A 24,490-nucleotide genomic window follows, 5' to 3' on the forward strand; every position below is an offset into this window, starting at 1 on the left:
GTCTATGAGAAACCAGAATAACAACTATTCGGAAACTATCCGAGCTTCCCATAGACTTACATTGCGCATCGAATATTCGTATATCGGCGACCTATTTGGAAAATATTCGCAAAGCCGAATATTTGAGGTATTCGATCATCTTTAGTCATAATCCTTAAGAACTTAATTTGAGTTGATTGGCCAACAGCAGTCAGCCAAGAGTTGAACATGTCATTTCAATGGGGAAAGGATAGACTGGATACAAGAATACAAGACACCTGTAAATCATATATTTGATTGGAAAGGATAAACTGACAACCCACAAAGATATCCTACTCATTCCTCCAAAACCAGTAATATTCAGGAATCTATGCTATGGCATTTACAATATACACAATGGCAGATCCAACAGCTTATATATAAAATGACTTATCTTAATATTTATATCAAGAAAGTGAAAAAAATGGAAGAAATGTTATGTTTCGTTATCCCCTAAAATGCAGTGTGTTTGAAAGAGAATTGTTATGTTAAGGCAAAGTATATATTGTCCTCCATGTAATGAGAACTAGTGTTATTTTCCATAAATATTCTCCACCTCGCACAATCCCCCATGTATAGCACTATGAATATAGTTCTATATAATGTGGCTGGGGAAAAAAAGATCACATTATTGTTTTGACATATCTGACAATGGTCATAATTTTGGAATCTACCTTGTCGGGAAGCTTGGTGGTGTTAAGTGCTTTTATAGCCATTTATGTCTCTTTATATGTTCATTGGCTGCCAGGAAAAAAATCAAAAACACATGTGATGAATGAATGTGTCAGGTGCCCAGAGCAAAGCTGATGTTAGTACGGTAGGAGCTCTACATCAAGGCTAATAAATGATAGTAAGAATCCTTATTTCTATAACATCAACCTATTAATTAGCTGTTTACAATTAAAAGGAACTGTCATGACTGTCTCCCGTACTTGTGAGACCTTTGACAAGTCCGGGACCTGAGGTTCATATTGCCTTGTGAAACGCTGCTTTTTAAATGTATTGTCTGTCTTTTTGGGCTTCAAGAGTTAAAGACTTTTTCATTGCTGGTAGTTCCTTGTTAGTCCAATCTCAGGTGCAGACAGTTTGTGACCACTGCTTTCCACTTTAAATAGTCACATGTTCCATCACCTGATGCCGGTTATAGAATCCATTTGTAAACTGACCACCGTTGAAGAAGCACGTCTCTAGAGGGTGTGGGAGTCGTTTTGCCTACAGTCTTGGGGTTTGGCTATAACAAATAGAGTCGGTGTGTATCCTTTTTTGCCTGCCCTTATTCCCCTGTGTCTTATTATGCCAGTGGTGAAATCTAGTGGACTCCCTGTCCTTTGCACTGTCCATGGTGAGTTGAGGGATAGCCAAGGACTAGGCACTTGACTGCGACGGGGGGAAGGACCCGTTTAGGGACGTTAGGAAGCTCAGGGTTCAGACACAGATTAGTGTCAGGAAGTGACCCCTTTCCCTGCACGCTAGGGCCTTCCTACCCTTTCCATTACCCTTTGTTACCTCTGTGGTGCGCCAAGTATCCCCTTGCCTGTGCACCATAGGAACATATACAAACCAAAGAGACATTACGAACTTCAAATAATAGGGAAGGACAGCCCTGACCACAAGAACTTTCCTTCTATGAGGAAATAGGGGTCATGCAGGAGGTGAAAGTACTTATTTTGTACAATCATCCAAGAGCCATTTTTAAACAACAAGGTAGTACATACAAAGTTGCATGAATTATTCATATGGCCAAAATCTCTATATATTCAGCTGTTAAGTGCATATTAGTGTTTAAGGTACTGGATAGATTTGGGGAATAATGCAGGAGGAAGGGTGGGAAATCTAGAGGGGAGTTAGATTACGGAGGGCTAAATGGCCGCCTAAGAGATGTGGGTTTTAAGGCAAGTCGAAAACTGTGTCTAATTGCCAGAGCTAAGACATTTCAGAGAACTGGCGACAAATGAGCAAAGTCTTAGGGATGGCAGATGGAGGTCTGATCATAGAGTTTGTTAGTTTTAGATATTTAGCTCCAAACAGATCAAAGATAGGGAGGAAGACAGAAATTAGGGAAAAGCAGTGCAGCACCGTGGAGAGCTTTTGTGGATAAGAGTAACACGTTTTTCTTGTATTTTATCCCCTTTACCCCCGAGCCTGTTTTCACCTTCATGATAAGGCCATTTTTTTCAATTCTGACCAGTGTCACCTTTTTGTAGTGATAACTCTGGAACACTTCAATGGATCCCTCTGATTCTGAGACTGTTTTTTCGTGACATTTTGTACTTCGTAATAGTGGTAAATTTAGGATGATATTTTTTGCGTTTTATTTGTGAAAATATCAGAAATTTTGCAAAAGTTTTTTAAATTTTGCAATTTTTAATCTTTGAATTTTTATTTCCCTAAACCAGAGAGTTATGCCACACAAAATAGTTAATAAATAACATTTCCCACATCTCTACTTTACATCACCACAATTTTTGAAACATCAGGTTTTTTATTAGGACGTTAGAAGAGTTCAAAGTTTATCAGCAATTCCTAATTTTTCCCTAAAAAATTAGAAAACCATTTTTTTAGGGACCACATCACATTTGAAGTGGCTTTGAGAGACCTAAGTGATCGCAAATTCCCAAACGTGAAAGCATTCTAAAAACTGCTCAAAACCACATCCGAGAAGTTTATTAACCCTTTAGGTGCTTAACAGGAACTAAAGCAATGTGGGAGGAAAAATAAAAATGTACCTTTTTTCCCATAAAAATGTTACTTTAGCCCCAAATATTCCATTTTTATAATGGTAACAAGAGAAAATGGACCATACAATTTGTTGTGCAACTTCTCCTGAGTACACTGATATACTATATGTGGTGGAAATCTACTTTTTGGGTGCATGACACGGTTTAAAAGGGAAGGAGCACTTTTTGAAGACAAAATTGGAATTCTTAGCGGATGCCATGTCATATTAGGCGAATCCCTGATGTGCCTAAAAATTGGATGTGCCCCACAAGTGATCCCATTTTGGAAACTAGACTCCTCAATGAATTTATCTAGATGTTTAGTGAGCACATAGAACTCCCGGGTGAGACTTTTATAAGATAGAGCTGTTAAAATGAAAAAATACATTTTTACCACAAAAGTGTTGCTTTATCCACAAATCTTCCATATTCACATGGGAAACTAGAGAATTGCACCATACAATTTGTTGTGCAATTTCTCCTGAGAATGCTGATACCCCAGACGTGGTGGAAATCTACTGTTTGAACGCACAGCAGGGCTCAGAAGTGATGGAGCCCCATTTGACATTTTGAATGCAAAATTGGCTGAAATGTTTAGCGGACACTGAGCCACGTTTAGAGAGCCCCTTGATGTGCCTAAACAGAGGACCTGCCCACAAGTGACTCTATTTTGGAAACTAGACCATTCAAGGAACTTATCTAGATGTTTGTTGAGCATCCTCAACCCCCAGGTGCTTTGCAAAATTGTATACGGTTGAGACGTGAAAATGAAACAATCCATTTTTAACCACAAAAATGTTGCTTTAACTCCAAATGTTTAATTTTCACTAGGGTAAAAGGAGATAATGTAATTTGTTGTGCAATTTCTCCTAAACACACCAATACTGCATATGAGGTCGAAAACTACTTTTGAGGCACAGTCAATGTGAAGAAGGGAAGGAGTGCCATATTTGAGTTCACATTTAGTTGAAATCGTTTGTGGGTGCCATGACACATTGGCAGAGCTCCTGAGGTTCCAGAATAGTAGAAATCCCCCACAAGTGACCCCATTTTACAAACTGCACCTCTGAACAAATTCATCTAGGGGTACAGTGAGCATATAGAAGGCCATGGATCCCCTTGGGGAGGAGGGGTGACATGACCAATGGGGAGTATAGGGAGTGATGGGGTTAATTGGGACAGTGTGGTAGGTATGCCTAATATGGCATTAAGGGAAGGTTTTAGCCTGGGAGGAAGAGGAGGAGCAGGGAAAGGGTTAGTCTGGGAGAGGAGGGGGTTACCTCCTCTTCTTCTTCTTCCGGTCGCCGAGAGATCCCCGCCCACCCTCCCTTTGTGTTGTCATCTGGGGGACATGGTTTTTGGGAAGTTGGGATGCTATATGTCACAGCAGCGGGGGGGTAGGTCTGGTCCAGAGGTTGGAAGTGACTGGTAACTGGACCGGGAGTCATTGTCTTGGTATGGTGGCTCTCGGTTCCGGGATGTGGCAGACACGGGGTTCTGCCAAAGTGTGGGGGTGTCAATCCGTGGGTGATTGGCACCTCGTCTCTGGGTCAGGGTGTTGCGGCCAGGGACAAGGGGAGTAGTAGTTATGGACTGGGCCTGCCCTGGGAGGGTCATGTAAATGGCATTGTCTATTGTTACCTGTATGTTGTTGTTCTGGGGTCGCCCGTTGGACGGTGTCCTTAAGGTGTTAGTTTGTAAACAATAGGCAATAAAGGCTGCTGTGGCCATTTTGAACCAAGTCGCATGCAGTCCGTGTGTTTATTTATAGGTTAAGGGTTTTGGTAATACAGACATCACGACCGGAGAATACTCCCTCAGCTGGTCATGACACTACAGGTGTGTCACTAAATTTATATTAGTGGGTAGTGAAGAAAAAAAATACATTTTACCACTAAAATGATGTTTTAACCCCAGATTTCCAATTTTCACAAAGAGAGTAGGTAAAAGAGTCCTCATAATGTGTTATACAATTTTTGCTGAATATGGCAATACCCCACATGTGACTGTACAGTACTGTTTGGCCGCACTGTAAGGCTCGGGAGGGAAGGAGTGACATTTGATTTTTGGAACACAGATTATCCTAAAATAGTTTGCGTACTCCATGTTCAAAGCCCCAAAGTTCAGGAACAGCAGAAATTCCCTCAAGTGACTAAATCTTGGCAATTTCACAACTGTTGGAGTTCAACTACCGATACAGTGGCGATTTAATCTCTGGAAAACAACCGTGGAGTCAAACGCAATGAATGTTGCAGAATTAAAAATTGAAATTAAGCCCATGTAGTGCCCAGTACATTGTAGTACCCGTACATTGTGCGCAGCACATGCTTTTGAAAACCTGCACCCTGTAAATTATGCGGGCTCTCCTCGCTACAACAATGTCAAACATGTGGATGTTAACTGTGGTTTAGGCATATTCTGGGACTCAGCAGGGAGGGGGTCATTTGGATTTGGAGGTGCAGATATTGCTGGCTTTCTTTTTTGAGGACAGGCCATAACGCTTTATTAGAGCCTTTGTGCTACCAGTAACATGGAAGCCCTCTATATTTCCATTAATAAATGATGGACTGAGTGTGAACTTGGGATTTTGTGAGTTGAGTTGAATGCTATTTGGTGGCAATAATTTGGGGTACAGAACATTTTGGATCAGTTCTGTTCTCTAGGCTGAGCACTTACATCAGGGTTTCCACGTACATCTACAAAATTCGTGATTCAGGTGAAAGCCCGAATGCATTCATTCACTGTAATAAGGCAGCAGAGTTACTCCGGACTCCATTCATTGGGAATTTTGTCTGAATCACGTTTTTCAGAGATTTGCACGTTATCCTTGGTGTAAGCGCTCAGTGTTAAAGGGAACCTGTCACCTAGAATATGCGTTCTGACCTATCAGCAGACGCATGTGTACCCTAATTACACCTCCCTACCCATCCCTGTGTTGTAAAATTGTGTAATATGAAAGTAATAAAAAACGTTTTATTACTTTCATATTTCCTCTGTAAATTAGAGAGCCGCTGGTCACATGGGCGGCGCCTTGCCCTATGGACGTCTGCATACTTTCCGTGGTATCACGACCCTGTGGGCGTGATACCGTGGAGTCACATGAGCGACGTCACCGTCGCTCATTCTATCCTGCGCACGTTTATACTTACCATTGCGGCAGGCTTCTCTTCCGGGTTCTTCTTGTCAGTTTCAGACGCGCACTGCGGATGCGCAGTGCGCGTCTGAAGCCGGCGAGTAACAAAAGAAGCCTGCCGCAATGCGCGCAGGATAGAATGAGCGACGGGGACGTCGCTCGTGTGACTCCATGGTATCACACCCACAGGGGCGTGATGCCACGTAAAGTATGCAGACGTCCATAGGGCAAGGCGTCGCCCAGCTGCTCTCTAATTTACATAGGAAATATGAAAGTAATAAAACGTTTTTTATTACTTTCATATTATACAATTTTACAACACAAGGATGGGTAGGGAGGTGTAATTAGGGCACACATGCGTCTGCTGATAGGTCAGAATGCATATTCTAGGTGACAGGTTCCCTTTAAGCGCAGGATAAATATGAGTCGCACCATACTGCGATCTTTGGGAGCCAGAATAAACAGATCAACAGTAGTTGAAGAATTGGCTTTATTTATATTTTAAGTCGTTCAGCTTGCGGTATAGGTGATTAGGCGGCTTTATTCCTTGGGTCAGTATGATTTCAGCGATACCAGATTTATATAGTTTGGGTGTTTTTAGGTTTGGCTACTACCACGCTAAAAAATGCTATTTTACGAAATATGTTTTTTGCATCACCGAATTTTGAAGTCTAAAGTTCTTTTATTTTCCTGCTAATAGTCACATGTGGGGGCTTGTTTTTTGTGGGAAGAGTTAGAGTTAGAGTAACTCCTCCCCTTCCCCCTTCCTTATCTCAGGGTGAGGGAAGATGGCTAGTCGACGCAGAACGGGGGCGCTCGGTAACTTAAGGTGTCACACCCTCCGTTGTTAGGTAGGGACACTGGTACTATTGAGGGATATTTGAGTTTAATCCCTCCCCCCTCTCCCCATACCGTCCCTTTGTAACTTATATTCTTTAATTGAGGGGTAACTGGACCCTGGTTTGTTATTTGTTTGTGTGTTTATGGGATTATTTTAATAACTATCAATAAAATTACATTTTCTAAGGGTTTATGAGGATTTTTTGTGAGTCCAAAGACATAGTTTTGCTAACTTTTTATTTACTATGTTCACTGATTCACTGATGGAGCTTAGTAGTGGATTTTATAGATCCGGTTGCGGCAATACCAAATATGTATACTCTTTTTTTATCATATACATAATTATTAGATTTTTTTTGTTTTTTACTTTCTGATTTTTCTTTAAATATTTTTGCTTTTTTTTTACTTTACCTATTTAGGATACAACCTTTTACTGCTCTGACCGCAGCTGCGCTGTATTGCAATGCATGATTATTACAGTACAGCTATCAGTGCATTATAATGTTATAGATATGTTCTTTTATTTTAATGTGTAACTACTGAGAAGTGAGTGCGGTAGGATTCATCACCTCATATCTTTGTGGATGTCTAATATTTTTACTGATTGATGTTTTTCTGGTTCTAGTAATAAAAATCTATATGTTTACAGATTTAACATTTGAGTTGGTAAACACCTCACATAGCTTACTTGACGAACCTGAACCCCCAATAAGATGTTGAAAAATTATGTAATTCTTGTGTATATTACTGAACTCTATCTGGGGTATAATCTGACATGAGTGGGTTTGAAATGGCCTAGGTAAATTTATACCCACGAGTATAAATTGGTTTAGGCCATAATATACCTACATATATAATTTAGCCTAGGCTGCTTAAAACAGAACCTGTCACCAGATTTGGGGCCTATAAGCTGCAGCCATCACCAGTGGGCTCTTATATACAGTATTCTAACATGCTGTATATAAGAGCCCAGGCTGCTGTGTAGAACGTAAAAATAACTTCTTAATACTCACCTAAATGGTCGGTTCGGTGCAGACTGGTTGGATGGGTGTCTCCGTTCTCCGAGTGCGGCGCCTCCTCTTTCGGCCATCTTTGTCCTCATTCTTCTGAAGCCTGGGTGCATGAAGCGTCTTACATCATGCACACAGGTCGGCATTGAGGTCCCGCTCATGCTCACTACAATACTTTGATCTGCCCTGCTCAGGGCAGATCAAAGTGCACCTGCGCAGGACCTCAATCTCCGCTAGTGTGGATGACGTAGGACGCATCCTGCACCCAGACTTCAGAAGAAAGAGGACAAACATGGCTGATAGAGGAGGCACCGCACCCGGAGAACGGAGACACCCATCTGCACCGCACCGACCATTTAGGTAAGTATTATAAAGTCATTTTTGCATTCTACACAGCGGCCTGGGCTCTTATATACAGCATGTTAGAACACTGTATATAAGAGCCCACTGGTGGTGGTCACAGCTTATAGTCACCAAATCTGGTGACAGGTTCCCTTTAACCCCATGTATAGTCTGGACTCAGGGTATACTCTGGCCTGTTACATCGGGGCTCGGCTGTCAGGAAAGCTGATTCCCTGGTGGCGATCGAGCCCCTAATTGTGAGGGAGTACTGGGTACGTCCTTGTTCGGGATGCACACGACAGTTAGAATGTACCTAGTACATCCACTGTTGAGGAGGATTATAGTGCATGGGTAACAAGTGCAAAGACTGGCACAGCATAGCGGCTGGACAGAAAGATAAACTTGGCTGCTGTATTCAGGATGGACTTTAAACAGAATACACGGCATGGGAGGACAGACTTAAGGGCTCGCTCACACCACTGTATAAATCGAACAAATGCAATCTGATTTTTTTATGTTATTCAATGATGCAGTGCTGATGACTGATTTTGTTTTTTTCACTGGCAGAATCTGTCAGTGAAAAACAAAATGCAGCATGCTGCTGTGATTTCCCTCTGAAATTAGATGAGACTTAACCATTCAAGTCTATGGGTGGGTGCAGTGTCAGACTGGAGCAGCAGGGGCCCAACAGTAACATTGACTCTGGAGGTCCACTGATCAACTACATTCATATATTACGTTCACATATTAACCTTATCTTCTATAATGTATACTGGGTAGATTGTAAAATGAATGATGAGCGGCTTCTTTTGTATGTACAAAATGAAACAAGTGTATTGTGCCAACTACTGATCATGTTTGGTGGGTAACTGACATATTACTGCAAAGGAGGCCCACCAGACGATTCTCCTGCTCTCCGGTGGGCCAGTCCGACCATTTGTGGGTGGAAGTCATTGGACTGCACTCGGAAGACATCTGAGTGCAGTTCGATTTTAGCGGACTCACGGAATGGAGATTATTTAGAAAGTTTGTTCTCCCTTTTCTAAATAGTGTGCTCCAATAACCTCCTGCGAGACAGTCAGATCACACCATGCTGACATTCGGATCCAGAGTTTGAACAGTGTCATTTGTATATTTGACTGAGAAAATCTACGGCCGTCTGACCCAATCTTAATACTGAGTTATGGTGATCAGGGGACTATAGATTAGAGAAATAATCCTATATAATATCGTTTTACCCATATAGTCTATAAAAAGACGTTTTTTTGAGATTTTTCTTGGTGCATTCAAAGTGATTTATTATTAAAAGCAAAGGACAGATCTGAATGGAACATAACCTGAAGGCAGTGACCATGTTGGCTGTGAGTTATGATTCCATTCTGTATTAATCAGGAATGAAATATTAGGGCATTTTCTATGGAATCGGATCCATTACTGATATCTGTATTCATTGGGTAACGCGAAGGAACTGCGAAACTTTAATTACGTTTTTATTAGAGCCGTTCCCCGCAGTACAGACCTCAGCCCTGCAGACGTCAATGCAATTCCGGCTCCATGTCAACGTGTCAGTCACTGTGCTGCTGACAAAAGGCTGTCACTTACGCTGCCATAGCATGTACACCCTAAATAGCAAGTCTAAAAGTGCGATGAAGTCTCCATTCTTAAACCTTCAATTTCTAAGACATGGGGAAATTCTACCTATTGGCGGATCGTTCGGAAAAAAAGACTCCAATTGTTGTCTATCTAGATGTATCTGTGTGCTTCTTTTATTATTCAGATATGCGAGCACATGCTATCAAAATGCTAATGAATATGAATGCCGTCACTGCCATCATTTCTCATCCGACGAAAGGTTACGAGGGCACGGTGTTATCCTGCTCGGATTGTCTCAGCCACGCTGGTTCTCATTGTCTTTTCTTTTGTCTTGCACAGGATGCAGAAGAGGATTCCCCGGTTTGTCTGAGAAGACAATGACGTAACCCTTACGCCAAACACTTGTGTTCGCTCCTTCTTTCTATCGCCTATGACCCCCTGATGCAGTTTTAGCTGCTGCCAACACCTCGTTCTATCTAATTAATTGCTCTCCCATCCACTGCTGTTCTTCAATCTGTCCTGATTAGTCAGGAATACGTCTTATAAATAAATATATCTTATTGCCCTTGCTTTATATACCGTAAAGATATAAACCTGTACATGAGACGCGATACTTTGTTTGACTTTTAACGGTTTGCATGTAATAAAGTCTGTCTACGTTATTCCCGAAACGCTTCCTATTGTGTCGTCTGCCGGACCATGAGATGAGTAGGCAATAATATATTTGCGATGATATGTCTGCGGTCCACGGAGAGATGTCTGATGTGACTGTATAATACGGGTGCATCGGCATGTGAGAGCCGCGCGCAAGGGTTAGCAGAGGAGAAGGGAAATGAATGGGGTACGATGGATGCATGCGGAAAAATGAATGAGGCAGAGAAGGGGGAGAACGAGTGCGAGGAATGACGCAGTAAAGGGGGGGAGGTCACTGTACGACTCTCATTAACCCATTGTTTGGCACTTAGTAAGACATTGTCTGTATTGCTAGAGAATTTCTAGTACTCAAGGGTGGCAGACATTGAATCTTATATATAAAAAAAAACAACTATATATATATATTTCAATTTTCAGCGTCTTGGAGAAATAAAAGGGGTTAATGGTTCTTCTCTCCGGCTTTCTTCATTATTTCCATGCAATGTCTATATTTCCTTTTTAAATTCGAACTCTTTCTTTCTGTCCATCCCTCTCTCCCCTTATGTATTTATAGCTCTCTCTCTCCCTCACTCCCACTCACTCCCCCCCTCTCCACCTTCTCAGCCCCTGATTGGTTTGCAACCTGTGTGCCACTGACAGACAAATTCTTGATACGGAGAGATAGAGAGACAGAGGGATAGAGAAACCGAACAGGTTAAAAGAGAGGAGGATAGGGGGAAGAAAAAAAAAGAGTAGGGATCCGAACGGAGAAAAAGAGGCAGCAGCACCTGAGATCCGCACTTGTGAGACCGACCCATCCAAGTCACCCTAAGACTGCAAGCAACACCTAGATCTACCTGTAATGACGTTCAGCTGGCTGCTTGTATGCAGAGCCAAGCAGCTGCAAAGACCAAGGAGCTAGAACAGGTAGGTACCTGTAAGGCAGACACTGACCTGCCCTGCGAGAATGGAAGAAATGTACCTGACTACCAAGGAAACACCTGCAAGTGGTGTAACTATGCCAAAAAATGATCCAAAAAGCTCAATTCTTCCTGTATCTGCAGATATTCTCTCCAAAATGATTTATATATATGTATGTGTGTGTTTGTATATATATATATATATATATAGATATATATATACATATACGATATCACGATATATAACGAGTGTGTGTGTATGTATATATATATATATATATATATATATGATAGCATGATACATAATATGTATGTGTGTGTGTGTGTGTATATATATATATATATATATATATATATATACACGTGTGTGTGTGTGTGTATATATATATACATATATGTACACACACACACATATTATATTATATATCATGCTATCATATATATATATATATATATATATATACACACACGCATTATATATCGTGATATATATGTATATACATATACAGATATGTGTATATATATATATATATATATATACTGCTCAAAACATAAAGGGAACACTAACATACCATTTTGCTGTTTGTTCCCTTTATTTTTTTGAGCAGTATATATATATATATATATATATATATATATATATTTATATTTAATATGTATATATCATTCCTATTTTTCCATCTGCATTGAATGATACATATTTCTAGTCGCTTCTATAACTTATATCACTGCACAATGTGTTTTCTCCAACAGATTGTGTCGCACTCTCTTACTTAATGTCATTTGGTAATAGCCTTAATTGCCTGCGTATGCAGAATATCTGCACCATAATTGACTTTACCCCTTGCAATACACCTGTCTGTAATAACAATATATAGGTTTAGTAATGAAGCTGTACATGAACCTGTTTATATTACTACTATGCCTCCGCTATATATCTGTGTTACTTTATTCCTTCGCATATATTGCTCGGTGTGTCTGCGTCACCAAGTAATTCTCTTAGTCACTGTCCTTGCTTTTTTTTTTAGAGTATATAAATAGTCTATTTTTGTGCCTTTATTTTTTTATTTATTTTTTGCATTTTATTGCTTGCTTTCTTTCACTTTATATAACACTGTCTCTGCCTCATACAATAAGATTTAAGTCTACGAGAGTTAACACAAGTCAGGAAGTTAATTCTCAGCGTCCGGGCACACAGTGGCACAGATCACAGGACTCAGTAAATGTATGTGAACTGACTGATAAAGAATAAAAGGAACAAAAAGCAAATAGAGGAACATTTACCCTCATAGCATTATAATACTAGTTAAAACCTTGGTTTTGAAAAAAACAGACTGTACCAAAAACAGCAAAAATGATAATAAACTAAAATCAGAAAATCCGATTTATAAAGTTTAAGCACCTAATTGTATGCGATAAACTGTCATTTTCCTAAGGATGTTATTCAAAGAAAAGTTTACGAAGAGTAAAAATCCTTTATTCCAGCTCCTTTGGACCTGGGTTGAATTAATTGCATTATTCCATGCTCACAAAAAAAGTATAAAAAATGGGAAATCCAATATAGTTGAACCAAGTTCTAGATGATCAGATGTTTTTATACCGTTGGATTTCAGATTAGAGGGATTAAATTGTTTTACCGTTAGTATTGAGACCCAGCGGTTGAGTAATCCATATGGTATCATGAGAATATCTAATTATTTTTATGCTACAAAAGAGGGGAAAAAAAATATCTTAAAGGGAATCTGTCAGGTCCCTTATGTGACCCAATCTATCAGCATTTACATTTGCATGTCCAAATTCCCTTCCTAACTAGCCCTGTATAACATCATTCTCTAAAATAAAACTTTAAAAAAAGCATTTATTACCTCAATTTTTCTTATTCAAATTAGGCCTGTGACTAGTAGAGACGAGCGAACCTGGTGGTCGATTTTCGGGCCGAACACCGACTTTAAACCATGGAATTCGGGTGCGTTACGTATGCTGACCACTCGCACGAGCATCGCTGTGCTTGGGTACACTAGGTGCTCAGCACAGTGCAAGCCGCTTGCAGTGTTAGATCAACTCGCATCGGGGGTACAACAGAGTGATCAGATGTACTGTGCAACCCAAAAAAAACCCCTGCCCACCCTCCCCTGGAAGGGATCTGTTTATGACTGGCTGTATGTGGACGGAGACCTGACAGATCCTAAGAGATCCTTTAGGATTCGGGCCAAGTCCGAACCCATGGAGGTACAATTCGGCTGCACCCACTGAACCAAACTTGCACGGGTTCACACGTCTCTATTGACTAGCCACAGGGGTGTTAGTTCCCCTGACTAGTTGGCCCTTTCACAGGCGTGATAACATTATTTCCAAGAGAGGCATTACCGCCAGTTCATGGAAATCTCACGCATGCGCGCAGCTCGTTCTGGCCACATCAGTGCGCCTCAGAAGCTGGGTGTACTTGTCTTGGCTTCCTCATGATTTGAAGTCTTCTGCACTTCTGACCATATGTAGTGCACCTCTGAAGTTGGGATGCGTATACTTGACTACAGCGGCACACTGCGCATGACCGGAAGTGCGGAAGACTTTGGATCATGTGCAGTCCGCCCTCTGAAGCCGGGACAAGTACACCCAGCTTTTGAGGCACACTGTGGCGGCTGGAACGAGACACATCTTCTGAACTTTTTGTCATGCGCCGTGTGCCTAATGAAGCCAGCATCAAAGGCGCAGTGATGTGGCCGAAATGAGCCGTGCGCATGCGCGAGATTTCCAAGAGCTGGTGGTGATGCTGCTCTTGGACATAATGTTATTATGCCCACAAGGGTGTGATAACATGGAAAAAGGGCTGATTAGTCAGGGGAACTAATGCCCCTGCGACTCCTCACAGGCCTAAGTTTTATTTTAGAGAATGATGTTATACAGGGATGGTTAGGGAGTGAATTTTGGCATGCAAATGTAAATTCTGTTGACTTCAAGGGCATAAGGGACCTGACAGGTTCCTTAAACCCTTTTTTTTCCGGTATAAGACCAAACCAAAACTTCAAGGTGACTAGGTTTTATTTTCTATGGAAATATTAGTGAATGATTTCCCTATCGGTTTGGCCTAATCTGATCCCAGCTTTGATCTTAAAAGACATACGGGCTAGCACATTTCCCTTATGTGCTATATAAGGGGCCTAATCGTGAACATTATAGCTGAAAACACAGTCCACAAAATTGATTTGGGAGTCAAAGCCCCCCTAATAGCTTTTGCTTTAGAACACTACTCTTTCTTTTTAATTATTTACTGGAGAAATTCATGAGGCCTTCATTCAACTACTAACATCATCTCTATAGCAACCAACATCACCCAAGAGAAAAGCCATATTTGTGGTTGCTTGGCCCATTGTGCTGACAAATGGCATTTAGTGGAAGGGCATTATTTTGTATTAATCCTTTCAGACAATGTTGTTACCATAAAAACTTTCACCCTTTCCAAATAAAGGCCAAGAATGATTTCAAGTCCACATTTTGACTTACAATTAAAATGTTTGTTTTGGGGCTAATATGAAATTGTCAACCACACACCTCCACTAGAGATCCCAAGATAGGTAACTTAAAGGGGTTGTCCATGTTTGGAGCGCAAGACTGCAGTCATTCTATGTGACAGCGTGTAGCATGTGAGCTGCCAGGATTCTCCAGTGATAGTGCCTGGAGTGGGAGCATGTATGTAATTTGTATACGTGCTGTCACATGCTGACTAGACTTACATAGCCTCAGTGTCATGATTGTAGCTTGACTCTGATGGGGTTAAGTCAGGTGGGAGGGGTCTATTCTGTTGTGCCTCTTTCCGGGACTCATGCTGCTTTATTATGGTGTTGAGACTTCTGGAACGCTGCCAGTAATAGTTCCTGCTCTGCAATGTGCGCAACTGGTTCTTGTTAGTTAGCCCTGATCCGTCCCACTTCTCAGCTTACTTCTCCCTGACCTCTGATTCCCTTGTACTGTTTGTGTGCTTTGTCTCCCAGACCCCGGTCCTGTTTTATGTCTCAGTCCCCTCCCCCTTTTTTGTACTTGCTCTCCTGGCCTCTGACCTCTGTAACATTTCCTGACCACAGCTCTGCTTCCCTTTTTTGGCTTCCCTCTTTGCACCTGACCCTCATGCTTCCACCTGTTTATGGCTTGCTCACTCTTGTTCAGACGTGATTTCCTGGTTAAGACTTAGGCTTTCTGACTTCCCATACACGGTGCATGTGCCCCCTTGCTGACTTTAGTCTAACTGCTCTTTGGAATTCTATCTCCATTCTGCTTCTGCACCTCCTGGTGGAGGCCTGACACTCGCTCAACCGAAGTGACGAGCAAGGCCAGACATGTCTAGTCTAAATGTGGCAGAAGTATACCAATTGCTTACTTGCAGTCACATAACCTCTCACCCCTGGCGTTAGCAGTGGAGAATCCTGACAATGCGCACACTACACCCTGTGAAGACTCACACAGATTGACTGCAGACTTGCACCCAAAGCCTGGACAACTCCTTTAAAACCGGTTGGCCAAACTCCCAAATTTCAATAGAATTAGACAATAATCTGCATATATTTGGAGTTCCCAACTTTCCAATGAGAGATATCGGGGTATGTTTAATTGCCTGATCCTTTTGTCCTCCCTAAAGATAAACCCCCCATTATATAGCAATGTCCCCATACTGTTGTAATGTACCCTCCTGGTCTTCTTCCTGGTAAATATGTCCTGGGCTAGATTTTGGTAAATATGCCCCCATTCTGGTATATATGTTCCCCATCCTGGTGAGTCCCCCATTTTAGTAAATATGTTCCCAACCCTGGTATACACAGTTAAGTCCAGAAATATTTGGACAGTGACACAATTTTCGCGAGTTGGGCTCTGCATGCCACCACATTGGATTTGAAATGAAACCTCTACAACAGAATTCAAGTGCAGATTATAACGTTTAATTTGAAGGTTTGAACAAAAATATCTGATAGAAATTGTAGGAATTGTACACATTTCTTTACAAACACTCCACATTTTAGGAGGTCAAAAGTAATTGGACAAATAAACCAAACCCAAACAAAATATTTTTATTTTCAATATTTTGTTGCGAATCCTTTGGAGGCAATCACTGCCTTAAGTCTGGAACCCATGGACATCACCAAACGCTGGGTTTCCTCCTTCTTAATGCTTTGCCAGGCCTTTACAGCCGCAGCCTTCAGGTCTTGCTTGTTTGTGGGTCTTTCCGTCTTAAGTCTGGATTTGAGCAAGTGAAATGCATGCTCAATTGGGTTAAGATCTGGTGATTGACTTGGCCATTGCAGAATGTTCCACTTTTTTGCACTCATGAACTCCTGGGTAGCTTTGGCTGTATGCTTGGGGTCATTGTCCATCTGTACTATGAAGCGCCGTCCGATCAACTTTGCGGCATTTGGCTGAATCTGGGCTGAAAGTATATCCCGGTACACTTCAGAATTCATCCGGCTACTCTTGTCTGCTGTTATGTCATCAATAAACACAAGTGACACAGTGCCATTGAAAGCCATGCATGCCCATGCCATCACGTTGCCTCCACCATGTTTTACAGAGGATGTGGTGTGCCTTGGATCATGTGCCGTTCCCTTTCTTCTCCAAACTTTTTTCTTCCCATTATTCTGGTACAGGTTGATCTTTGTCTCATCTGTCCATAGAATACTTTTCCAGAACTGAGCTGGCTTCATGAGGTGTTTTTCAGCAAATTTAACTCTGGCCTGTCTATTTTTGGAATTGATGAATGGTTTGCATCTAGATGTGAACCCTTTGTATTTACTTTCATGGAGTCTTCTCTTTACTGTTGACTTAGAGACAGATACACCTACTTCACTGAGAGTGTTCTGGACTTCAGTTGATGTTGTGAACGGGTTCTTCTTCACCAAAGAAAGTATGTGGCGATCATCCACCACTGTTGTCATCCATGGACGTCCAGGCCTTTTTGAGTTCCCAAGCTCACCAGTTAATTCCTTTTTTCTCAGAATGTACCCGACTGTTGATTTTGCTACTCCAAGCATGTCTGCTATCTCTCTGATGGATTTTTTCTTTTTTTTCAGCCTCAGGATGTTCTGCTTCACCTCAATTGAGAGTTCCTTAGACCGCATGTTGTCTGGTCACAGCAACAGCTTCCAAATGCAAAACCACACACCTGTAATCAACCCCAGACCTTTTAACTACTTCATTGATTACAGGTTAACGAGGGAGACACCTTCAGAGTTAATTGCAGCCCTTAGAGTCCCTTGTCCAATTACTTTTGGTCCCTTTAAAAAGAGGAGGCTATGCATTACAGAGCTATGATTCCTAAAACCTTTCTCCGATTTGGATGTGAAAACTCTCATATTGCAGCTGGGAGTGTGCACTTTCAGCCCATATTATATATATAATTGTATTTCTGAACATGTTTTTGTAAACAGCTAAAATAACAAAACTTGTGTCACTGTCCAAATATTTCTGGACCTAACTGTATGTCCCCCATCCTGGTATATACTGTTCCCTTCCTGCTATATACTGTCCCCCTCCTGAGCCCCTCCTGGTATATACTGTTCCCCTCCTGATATATATTGTCCCCTTCCTGGTATATACAGTCCCCCATCCTGGTAAATATTGTCTCCCTCCTGGTATATTCTGTCCCCCTCTTGGAATATATATTTTTCTCCTGGGCCCTTTTTGGTATATAGTGTCTCCTTCCTGGTGTATACTGTCCGACTCCTGGTATATACTGTCCTACTCCTGTATATATGTTGCTATCCTGGATCTCTCCTGGTATATACTGTCCCCCTCTTGGTATATACTATACCCCTCCTGGTATATACTGTTCCCCTCCTGCTCTATACTGTCCTCCTTCTGGGCCCCTCCTGGTATATACTGTACTCACCCTCCCTGATTCCCTTGTTGCTCGGCATCCTCCTCTATAGCCAGCCCGCAGTGGTTGGCAGCTTTCATTGGCTTCCATGCTATAGCAACGAACGACATCACTTTCATGCGCCACCTGAGTCACCAACAAACGGCTGAAAGCTACCGGCTTCTGTTTGGGTGGCAGTGTGTATCGCAGTACAGGGACCTGATGGGTCTCTGCAGCACAATGCATTTCAGCTGGATGTGCGGTCTCGGGCTAGGGCACCCTGCACCCCTGGGCCCAGTCGCATTTGCGATCCCTGTGATCACAATCGTTCCACCCCTAACCTTCACCAATTCCCAAAAAATTAAAATATGAGATTATACAATAAAACAATATCAATGGTGCATTCTTATTTTTGGAAATGCACTACAAGCCCAAAAGCATGTTGTTACTTTTCTCTTGACATGTCATATAAAAGTAAAATATTTCTGTAACTTAAACACCAAAATTCACTATTCATTATTTCATTACGCATATTAACATGTGGGTGAAATTAATTCTTTTTAGTTCCATATTTTACGAAAAAATATATAGATTTTGAATTTCTATATGACCACATGCAACAAAACAAGGGAACCTTGTATAGGGTTCACATAGCTTGATATGTCTGTATCGAGTGGATTAAATATTTTATAGATTAATTGTTTTAAAGGGAACCTGTCAGGTCCTCTCTGCCCTCTAACTTAGCAGCATTCATACCTGTGTGCCCAAATTGCCTGCCTAACCAGCCCTGTATGACACTATTCACTAATATGAATGTTTTGTAAAACGACTTATAAACCCCTTTTCCCCAATGCTAATAAGGTCTGTGACTAGTCGATGGGGCATTGTTTCCCTTGACTAGTTGGCCCTCTTTCCATGTTATCACACCCCTGTAGGCATGATAGCATGATTTCCACGAGCTGGCATCACTGCCAGTTAATGGAAATCTTGCGCATGCGTGCAACTCATTTTGGCCATATCAGTAAACCTCAGAAGCAGGGTGGATGCTCACGTGCACATCTTCTGAACTTCCAGTCCTGCGCAGTGCGCCTAATGAATCCAGGAAGTGTACACCCTGCATCAAAGGTGCCCTGACATGGCCGAAATAAGCCTCGCGCATGCGCGAGATTTTCTGGAGCTGATGGTGATACCCGCTAATGGAAATCATTTCATCATCAAACAGGGGTGTGTCATCCCACAGGGGTGTGATAACATGGAAAGAGGGTTGACTAGTCTGGGGAACTAACGCCCATTGACTAATCAAAGACAGGCCTAGTTAGCATAGGGAAAGAGAAGGTTTATAAGCCATTTTTTTAAAACAATAGTATTAGTGGATTTCATTATACAGGGCTGGTCAGGCAAGGAATTTGGGTATACAGGTATCAGTGCTGCTGGATTGGAGGGCATAGGGGACCTGACCGGTTCCCTTTAAGGTTGAAAGAAGACATAATTTCACCAAGTTCAACCTATATCTTAATGAGGCTTTTTTTCTTCAAGAAATGCATCCAGGCTTTCCTTGTATAGTATATGCTAATTAAACCATTAAATATTCTTGTATATAGGCTCACATCCATCTAGAGCTTGCCATGACCAAATGTCAGAATGTCAATACCATTATTCAATAAGTGACTATATTTTATTAGATTTTTTTTTTATTTAGGTTTACATTATCTTAACACAAATCTAACAAATTATTGATAAGGAATTGACATTTGGGAAAGTATATTTAAAATTAATAATTAAATCTTTTTTTTTTTTCATTGTCGGAGCCTAGATTCGCCAATAAGAGACTTTGGGCCTGGCAAAGAGAAAGCTATTGAAACCTAACCAGCAAGAAGTAAAATATTCCATTGATGCACCAAAATACAACACGTGGCGATCTTGAAATACAAAAGACATCCTATCGCAATTTGTTGAAAATTTAACCATAAAGTGAGCAGATCTTACCAAATACTTCTAAGCCAGCTGAGTAACCATTTTATACCTAATAAGACCACAAAATATCCAATCCCAACCAAAGAGACAAAAACTTCTTAAAATATAAGAGAAGATAAGTAAGTCAACTACGAGAAACTTTTTCTAGTTTTACCATATTTTACTCAAAATAAGAATTTGCCAATTCATAAAATATGAAGTGTCAACTGTCTTCAACATGGGTATATATTTCTCAGAAGAGGCATTAAAGTGCTCGTAAAATGCCAAGAGGACCACTTGAAAGAACCATGTTCTGATCTCTCTGCAAGGATGACTCCAACTTCTCCGACAAGCTTCTTTCCGAGTTCTTACGCTGACTTTAACACAACATTATTTATCAATGTCTCTTCTACACCAAATGTGGCTGCTCCTGGGTTACTTATCCCATTAGTCTACCTAGTTGTATGTGCAGTAGGACTGTGGGGTAACACCTTGGTAATCTACCTGGCATGGAGAAGTCCTGCTGGACAGAACTCAGTCACGGCACTTTATATTCTAAATTTGGCTTTGGCCGATGATCTATTTATGTTGGGCCTACCTTTTTTGGCTGCCCAAAGTGCCCTGTCCTACTGGCCCTTTGGCTCACCAGTTTGTACAATAGTAATGACTCTGGATGCTGTAAACCAGTTCACAAGTATTTTCTGCTTAACAGTGCTCAGCATGGACAGGTACTTAGCTGTAGTTCGTCCTATACAGTCATCAAGGTGGAGAAGACCCAAAGTTGCAAAATTTATCAATGTCACAGTATGGATTCTCTCCTTTTTGGTTGTTCTCCCAGTAGTTTTCTTTGCTGGAGTTCCAAAGGATTCTGGTATGTGCCACATAGCTTGGCCAGAGCCTCAACAAGCATGGAGGACTGGTTTTATCTTATACACTGCTGCACTAGGATTTTTCTGCCCATTGCTTGTTATCTGTATCTGCCACATACTAATTGTGGCCCAGCTAAGATCATCCGGTAATAGAGTTAGGGTAGCTCCAGCACGACGCCAGGGACCTGAACGTAAAGTCACTAAGATGGTTGCCCTTACAGTGACTGCCTTCATACTATGTTGGCTACCATTTTACGCTTTAAATATCATCAACCTCCTGTGGACTCTGCCTGCAGGTCCAAGACTGTATGGACTTTACTCTTTTGTCGTAGCTCTTTCATATGCTAACAGCTGTCTGAATCCCATTATTTATGCCCTACTTGCTCGACCATTCCAGCGTGGATTACGTCGTGTCCTCTGCCGGACCTCCGTTAGGGTTGCAGATGCAGTACTGAATGGAGGAGAACACACAGCACATGGGGAGTTGAGTAGAGTTAGTGGCATCTCGGAAGAAAGGAAAAGTCCAAAAGTAGCCGGAATGAGTGAGAACGGGAAGATAGCTGCAATTGAAGAACCTCTTCAGCAAGAAGTTGGTCCTTCTTCACAAAATGCTCTACCAGAGGAACTAGGGGCATCTGAAAAAGAAAACATGCTAGGCATTAGTTACTTGTGAAAGACACCTAATATTTCTTAAAAAAGAAATATTCAATCTCTCTCAAATATGACAAGGTCAAATGTTCCAATTACAATTACTTGGGTCTTTGTCTTTTTGGAAAAGTTAATTTTAAAGCGGGACTTCAAAAAGAACATTTAGAAATAAGTTGGGATTAATTTCCAAAAGTTTATTTTTAAATTCCAGACTGCATTTTGCAAACCGTCATGAAATATAATCCCTTTTATCTTATTCTTAAGCATTTTGACAGAAGATTCGAGTATTTGAACTGAAGGCATGAAAGCCGGGATGGAGAAGCTTACAAAACTGGAAGATTAAGTTTTCAAATTTCTTAGGGCAAATAAAATTTAATAGCGAGTTTTAGATTGTTTCCTCTGCAGGCCAGAGATGTAAAGAGCCAAAGAACTTTCACATACAATGCTGTTCTATTATATGATTCTTATCTACAACAAACATTTCTACTTGGAGAGGATAACAACCCAGATCAATGTTGCCAAAATGTGACTTTTTTTCTCTATTTCATGCTGCATTTATAAAGGTAATAAACAAAAAAATAAATAAATAATATACTGTATGCTACAGAAGGGGCCAGACAAAAAGCCTGTTTATAAGCTCAATACTCCAGTTCCATTCTCACTTTGTTCCCCGTTGTTCTTTTATCCTTGTGTTTTTCCCACTTGTAATTTTGCACTGATTGCCGCCGGTAGAATGCTCCACTGTAAAAAAAACCAGAACGTTGTAATTAATTAAAAACTTTGACAAGCAATGTCATGGATGTATTTTTCTCACGTTGATGGACAAAGGGTTGAAAAGATCAAAATTTATTTTGTTTTCATCCAAAAACGATTTTGCTCCTATTTACGGTACCTTATTTTTTCGTTTTATAAGACGCACTGGATTATAAAACGCATCCCAAGTTTAGAGAGAAAAAAAAGGGGGTCCATCTTATAATCTGGTGGTGTCTTACCAGAGGAGGCAGGGGCGGTGCTGGAGTAGTCGTCAGTGCAGCGGGTGTCCCAGCTGCTCGTTGTGGACGGCGACGCTGTGAGGCAGGAGGAACATCCAGGAACTGTCGGCGGTGCAGGCTTCACAGAAATTGTTGGTGTTGCACAGATTGGGCTATGGGCTCAATCACAAGTGGAGATCTCAACTGCGCACACGCCACCTCCGGGTGCCATTTTCCTTAAGTCCGCTGCTGGGAGATCAATAGGCTGGAGGCAGCGCATGCACAGATGAGACCTTGAGCCGAGAGCTCCATCTGCGCACGCCCTGACTCCGGGCACCATTATTTGAAGCTTGCACTGCCAACATTCAGGATGGCAGCCGATGCCTCACCACCGGTAGAGCCCACAGCGCACTGCTTGCAGCACAGCCCAACACTCAGCACAGCCCGCAGCATTGCCCCTGTCACCAGTGACCCCTGTCCAGCACCCCCTGGTAAGCTACATTCGGCTTATAAGACGCACCCCTCATTTTCCTCCCAAATTTTTGGGAGGAAAAGTGCATCTTATAATCTGAAAAATACGGTATGTTCACCATGGAACATGTAGCTGAAATCTGTGAACTAACAGCAAAACAGGATAGAATTTCCGTGGCACAAAAATGTAATCTGTCAATCTAAAGACCTGTGACATTTCCCTTTGGCCTTGAGCAGCCAGTATTTTCTTTGTGCCTGGAAAGGTAAATATCACTTTTAAAGCCCAGACAAATAGTTTATTGTGTTCTAATCAGATTTAATTAATTATTAGAATACAACTTATATAGATATACTGTATATAAAAAAAGCTAATGAGAGTTAAATATTCCAGCTTGAACAGATCATTTGAAATGCCCATTGATATATTTAGTATGTAAATATTGAAATAAGAAAAGCAAAAGATAGAAGTGAAGGAGAAATTAAGGATAAAGGGAAAGAATTAGGAAAGGAAAAAATGCTCGTTGTGGAATTTCATATATGGAATGTGCTCCAAAATTCTGCAAAAAGGTGAAGTACAATGTTGGTGATTGGGGTTTCAATGATCACCGAGGGAAAAAAAACTGTACAATGTGCGGAAATACCATCGGTGCAACCACACAAGGGCCCGAGAGGTTAGCGGGCCACTTGTATCTCTAAAGCAGCAAATAGCTTCTCTTACAAATGCATTACTGGACAGTAGAGATGCGCAAACTCAAACTATAACATTCAGTGTTCGTACTAAGCACAGACTTTTACAAAAGTCTCAGAGTCCAAATTCAGAGTTTGGGTTCTGTACGTATGCTAACCACTCGATCGAGCATTGTGGTGCTCAGGTACCCTCGGTGCCCGGCTCATTGTGAGCCACTTGCAGTCTCCGAATGACTTTCATGGGGGGTAAAAACAACAATTTTGGATACTGTATCTAAAAAAAAACAACTGTGCCCGCCCTCCCATGAAAATACCCTCTATATGGCTGGCTCTTTGTGGGTGGAGAATCAAACAACCCAATCATTGATTTCTAATGGAGTTTGGGCTCCGGGATCAATTCCAGGTCCCGAACTGAACTGTCTCTAAAGTCTGGCTTTACCAGGAGAATCCGAACTGCTATGGAGATATTAGAGATGAGCAGACCCATGGAAGTTTGGTTAGGTGGGTTCAGCCAAACTTCAGATAAAGTTCGGTTTCGGACCCAGACTTGACCTGAACCCCAATGGAAGTCACTAATTTGGCAGTTCAGGTCTCCACCAATGTGCAGCCTGCGACAAATAAAGTAATTCCCGGGAGAGGAGGGGAGAGGTTTCCTCATTTTATTTGTACACACTACAACTGATCACACTGTTGTTACCCCCAGTGCGAGATATTTAAACACTGCAAGCGACTCTCAATGGGCTGAGCACCGAGCGTACACGAGCACAGTAATGCTCGCTCGAGTGGTCAACATACGTAAAGCACCCGAACTCCAAGCCCGAACTATGTATGTTTTGTAAAGTCTGTT

At 41.5% G+C, this 24,490-nt stretch overlaps 2 protein-coding genes across 2 annotated transcripts in view; both read left to right on the forward strand.

The window, feature by feature from the left end:
- The window catches only part of RAC2 (Rac family small GTPase 2), a 202,234-nt gene extending 191,919 nt beyond the window's left edge, over window positions 1-10,315 (forward strand). The window contains exon 7 of the mRNA XM_075321756.1: window positions 9,993-10,315. The gene's annotated coding sequence lies outside the window, so the exon portion shown is untranslated. The remainder of the gene's footprint in view (window positions 1-9,992) is intronic.
- Window positions 10,316-10,931: 616 nt separating this feature from the next.
- On the forward strand, window positions 10,932-22,320 carry SSTR3 (somatostatin receptor 3). The gene is made up of 2 exons (XM_075320833.1): window positions 10,932-11,213; window positions 19,858-22,320. Exon 2 carries the CDS (start codon window positions 20,328-20,330, stop codon window positions 21,537-21,539), a length of 1,212 nt encoding a protein of 403 aa, XP_075176948.1. The 5' UTR covers window positions 10,932-11,213; window positions 19,858-20,327; the 3' UTR covers window positions 21,540-22,320.
- The last annotated feature ends 2,170 nt before the right edge of the window (window positions 22,321-24,490 follow it).

The sequence above is a fragment of the Anomaloglossus baeobatrachus genome, chromosome 8, assembly GCF_048569485.1.
Source record: "Anomaloglossus baeobatrachus isolate aAnoBae1 chromosome 8, aAnoBae1.hap1, whole genome shotgun sequence".
Taxonomy (NCBI): domain Eukaryota; kingdom Metazoa; phylum Chordata; class Amphibia; order Anura; family Aromobatidae; genus Anomaloglossus; species Anomaloglossus baeobatrachus.

Excerpts from the sequence above, each read along its gene's own strand:
- SSTR3 (XM_075320833.1), top strand. The coding sequence starts at position 20,328 with ATGACTCCAACTTCTCCGACAAGCTTCTTTCCGAGTTCTTACGCTGAC.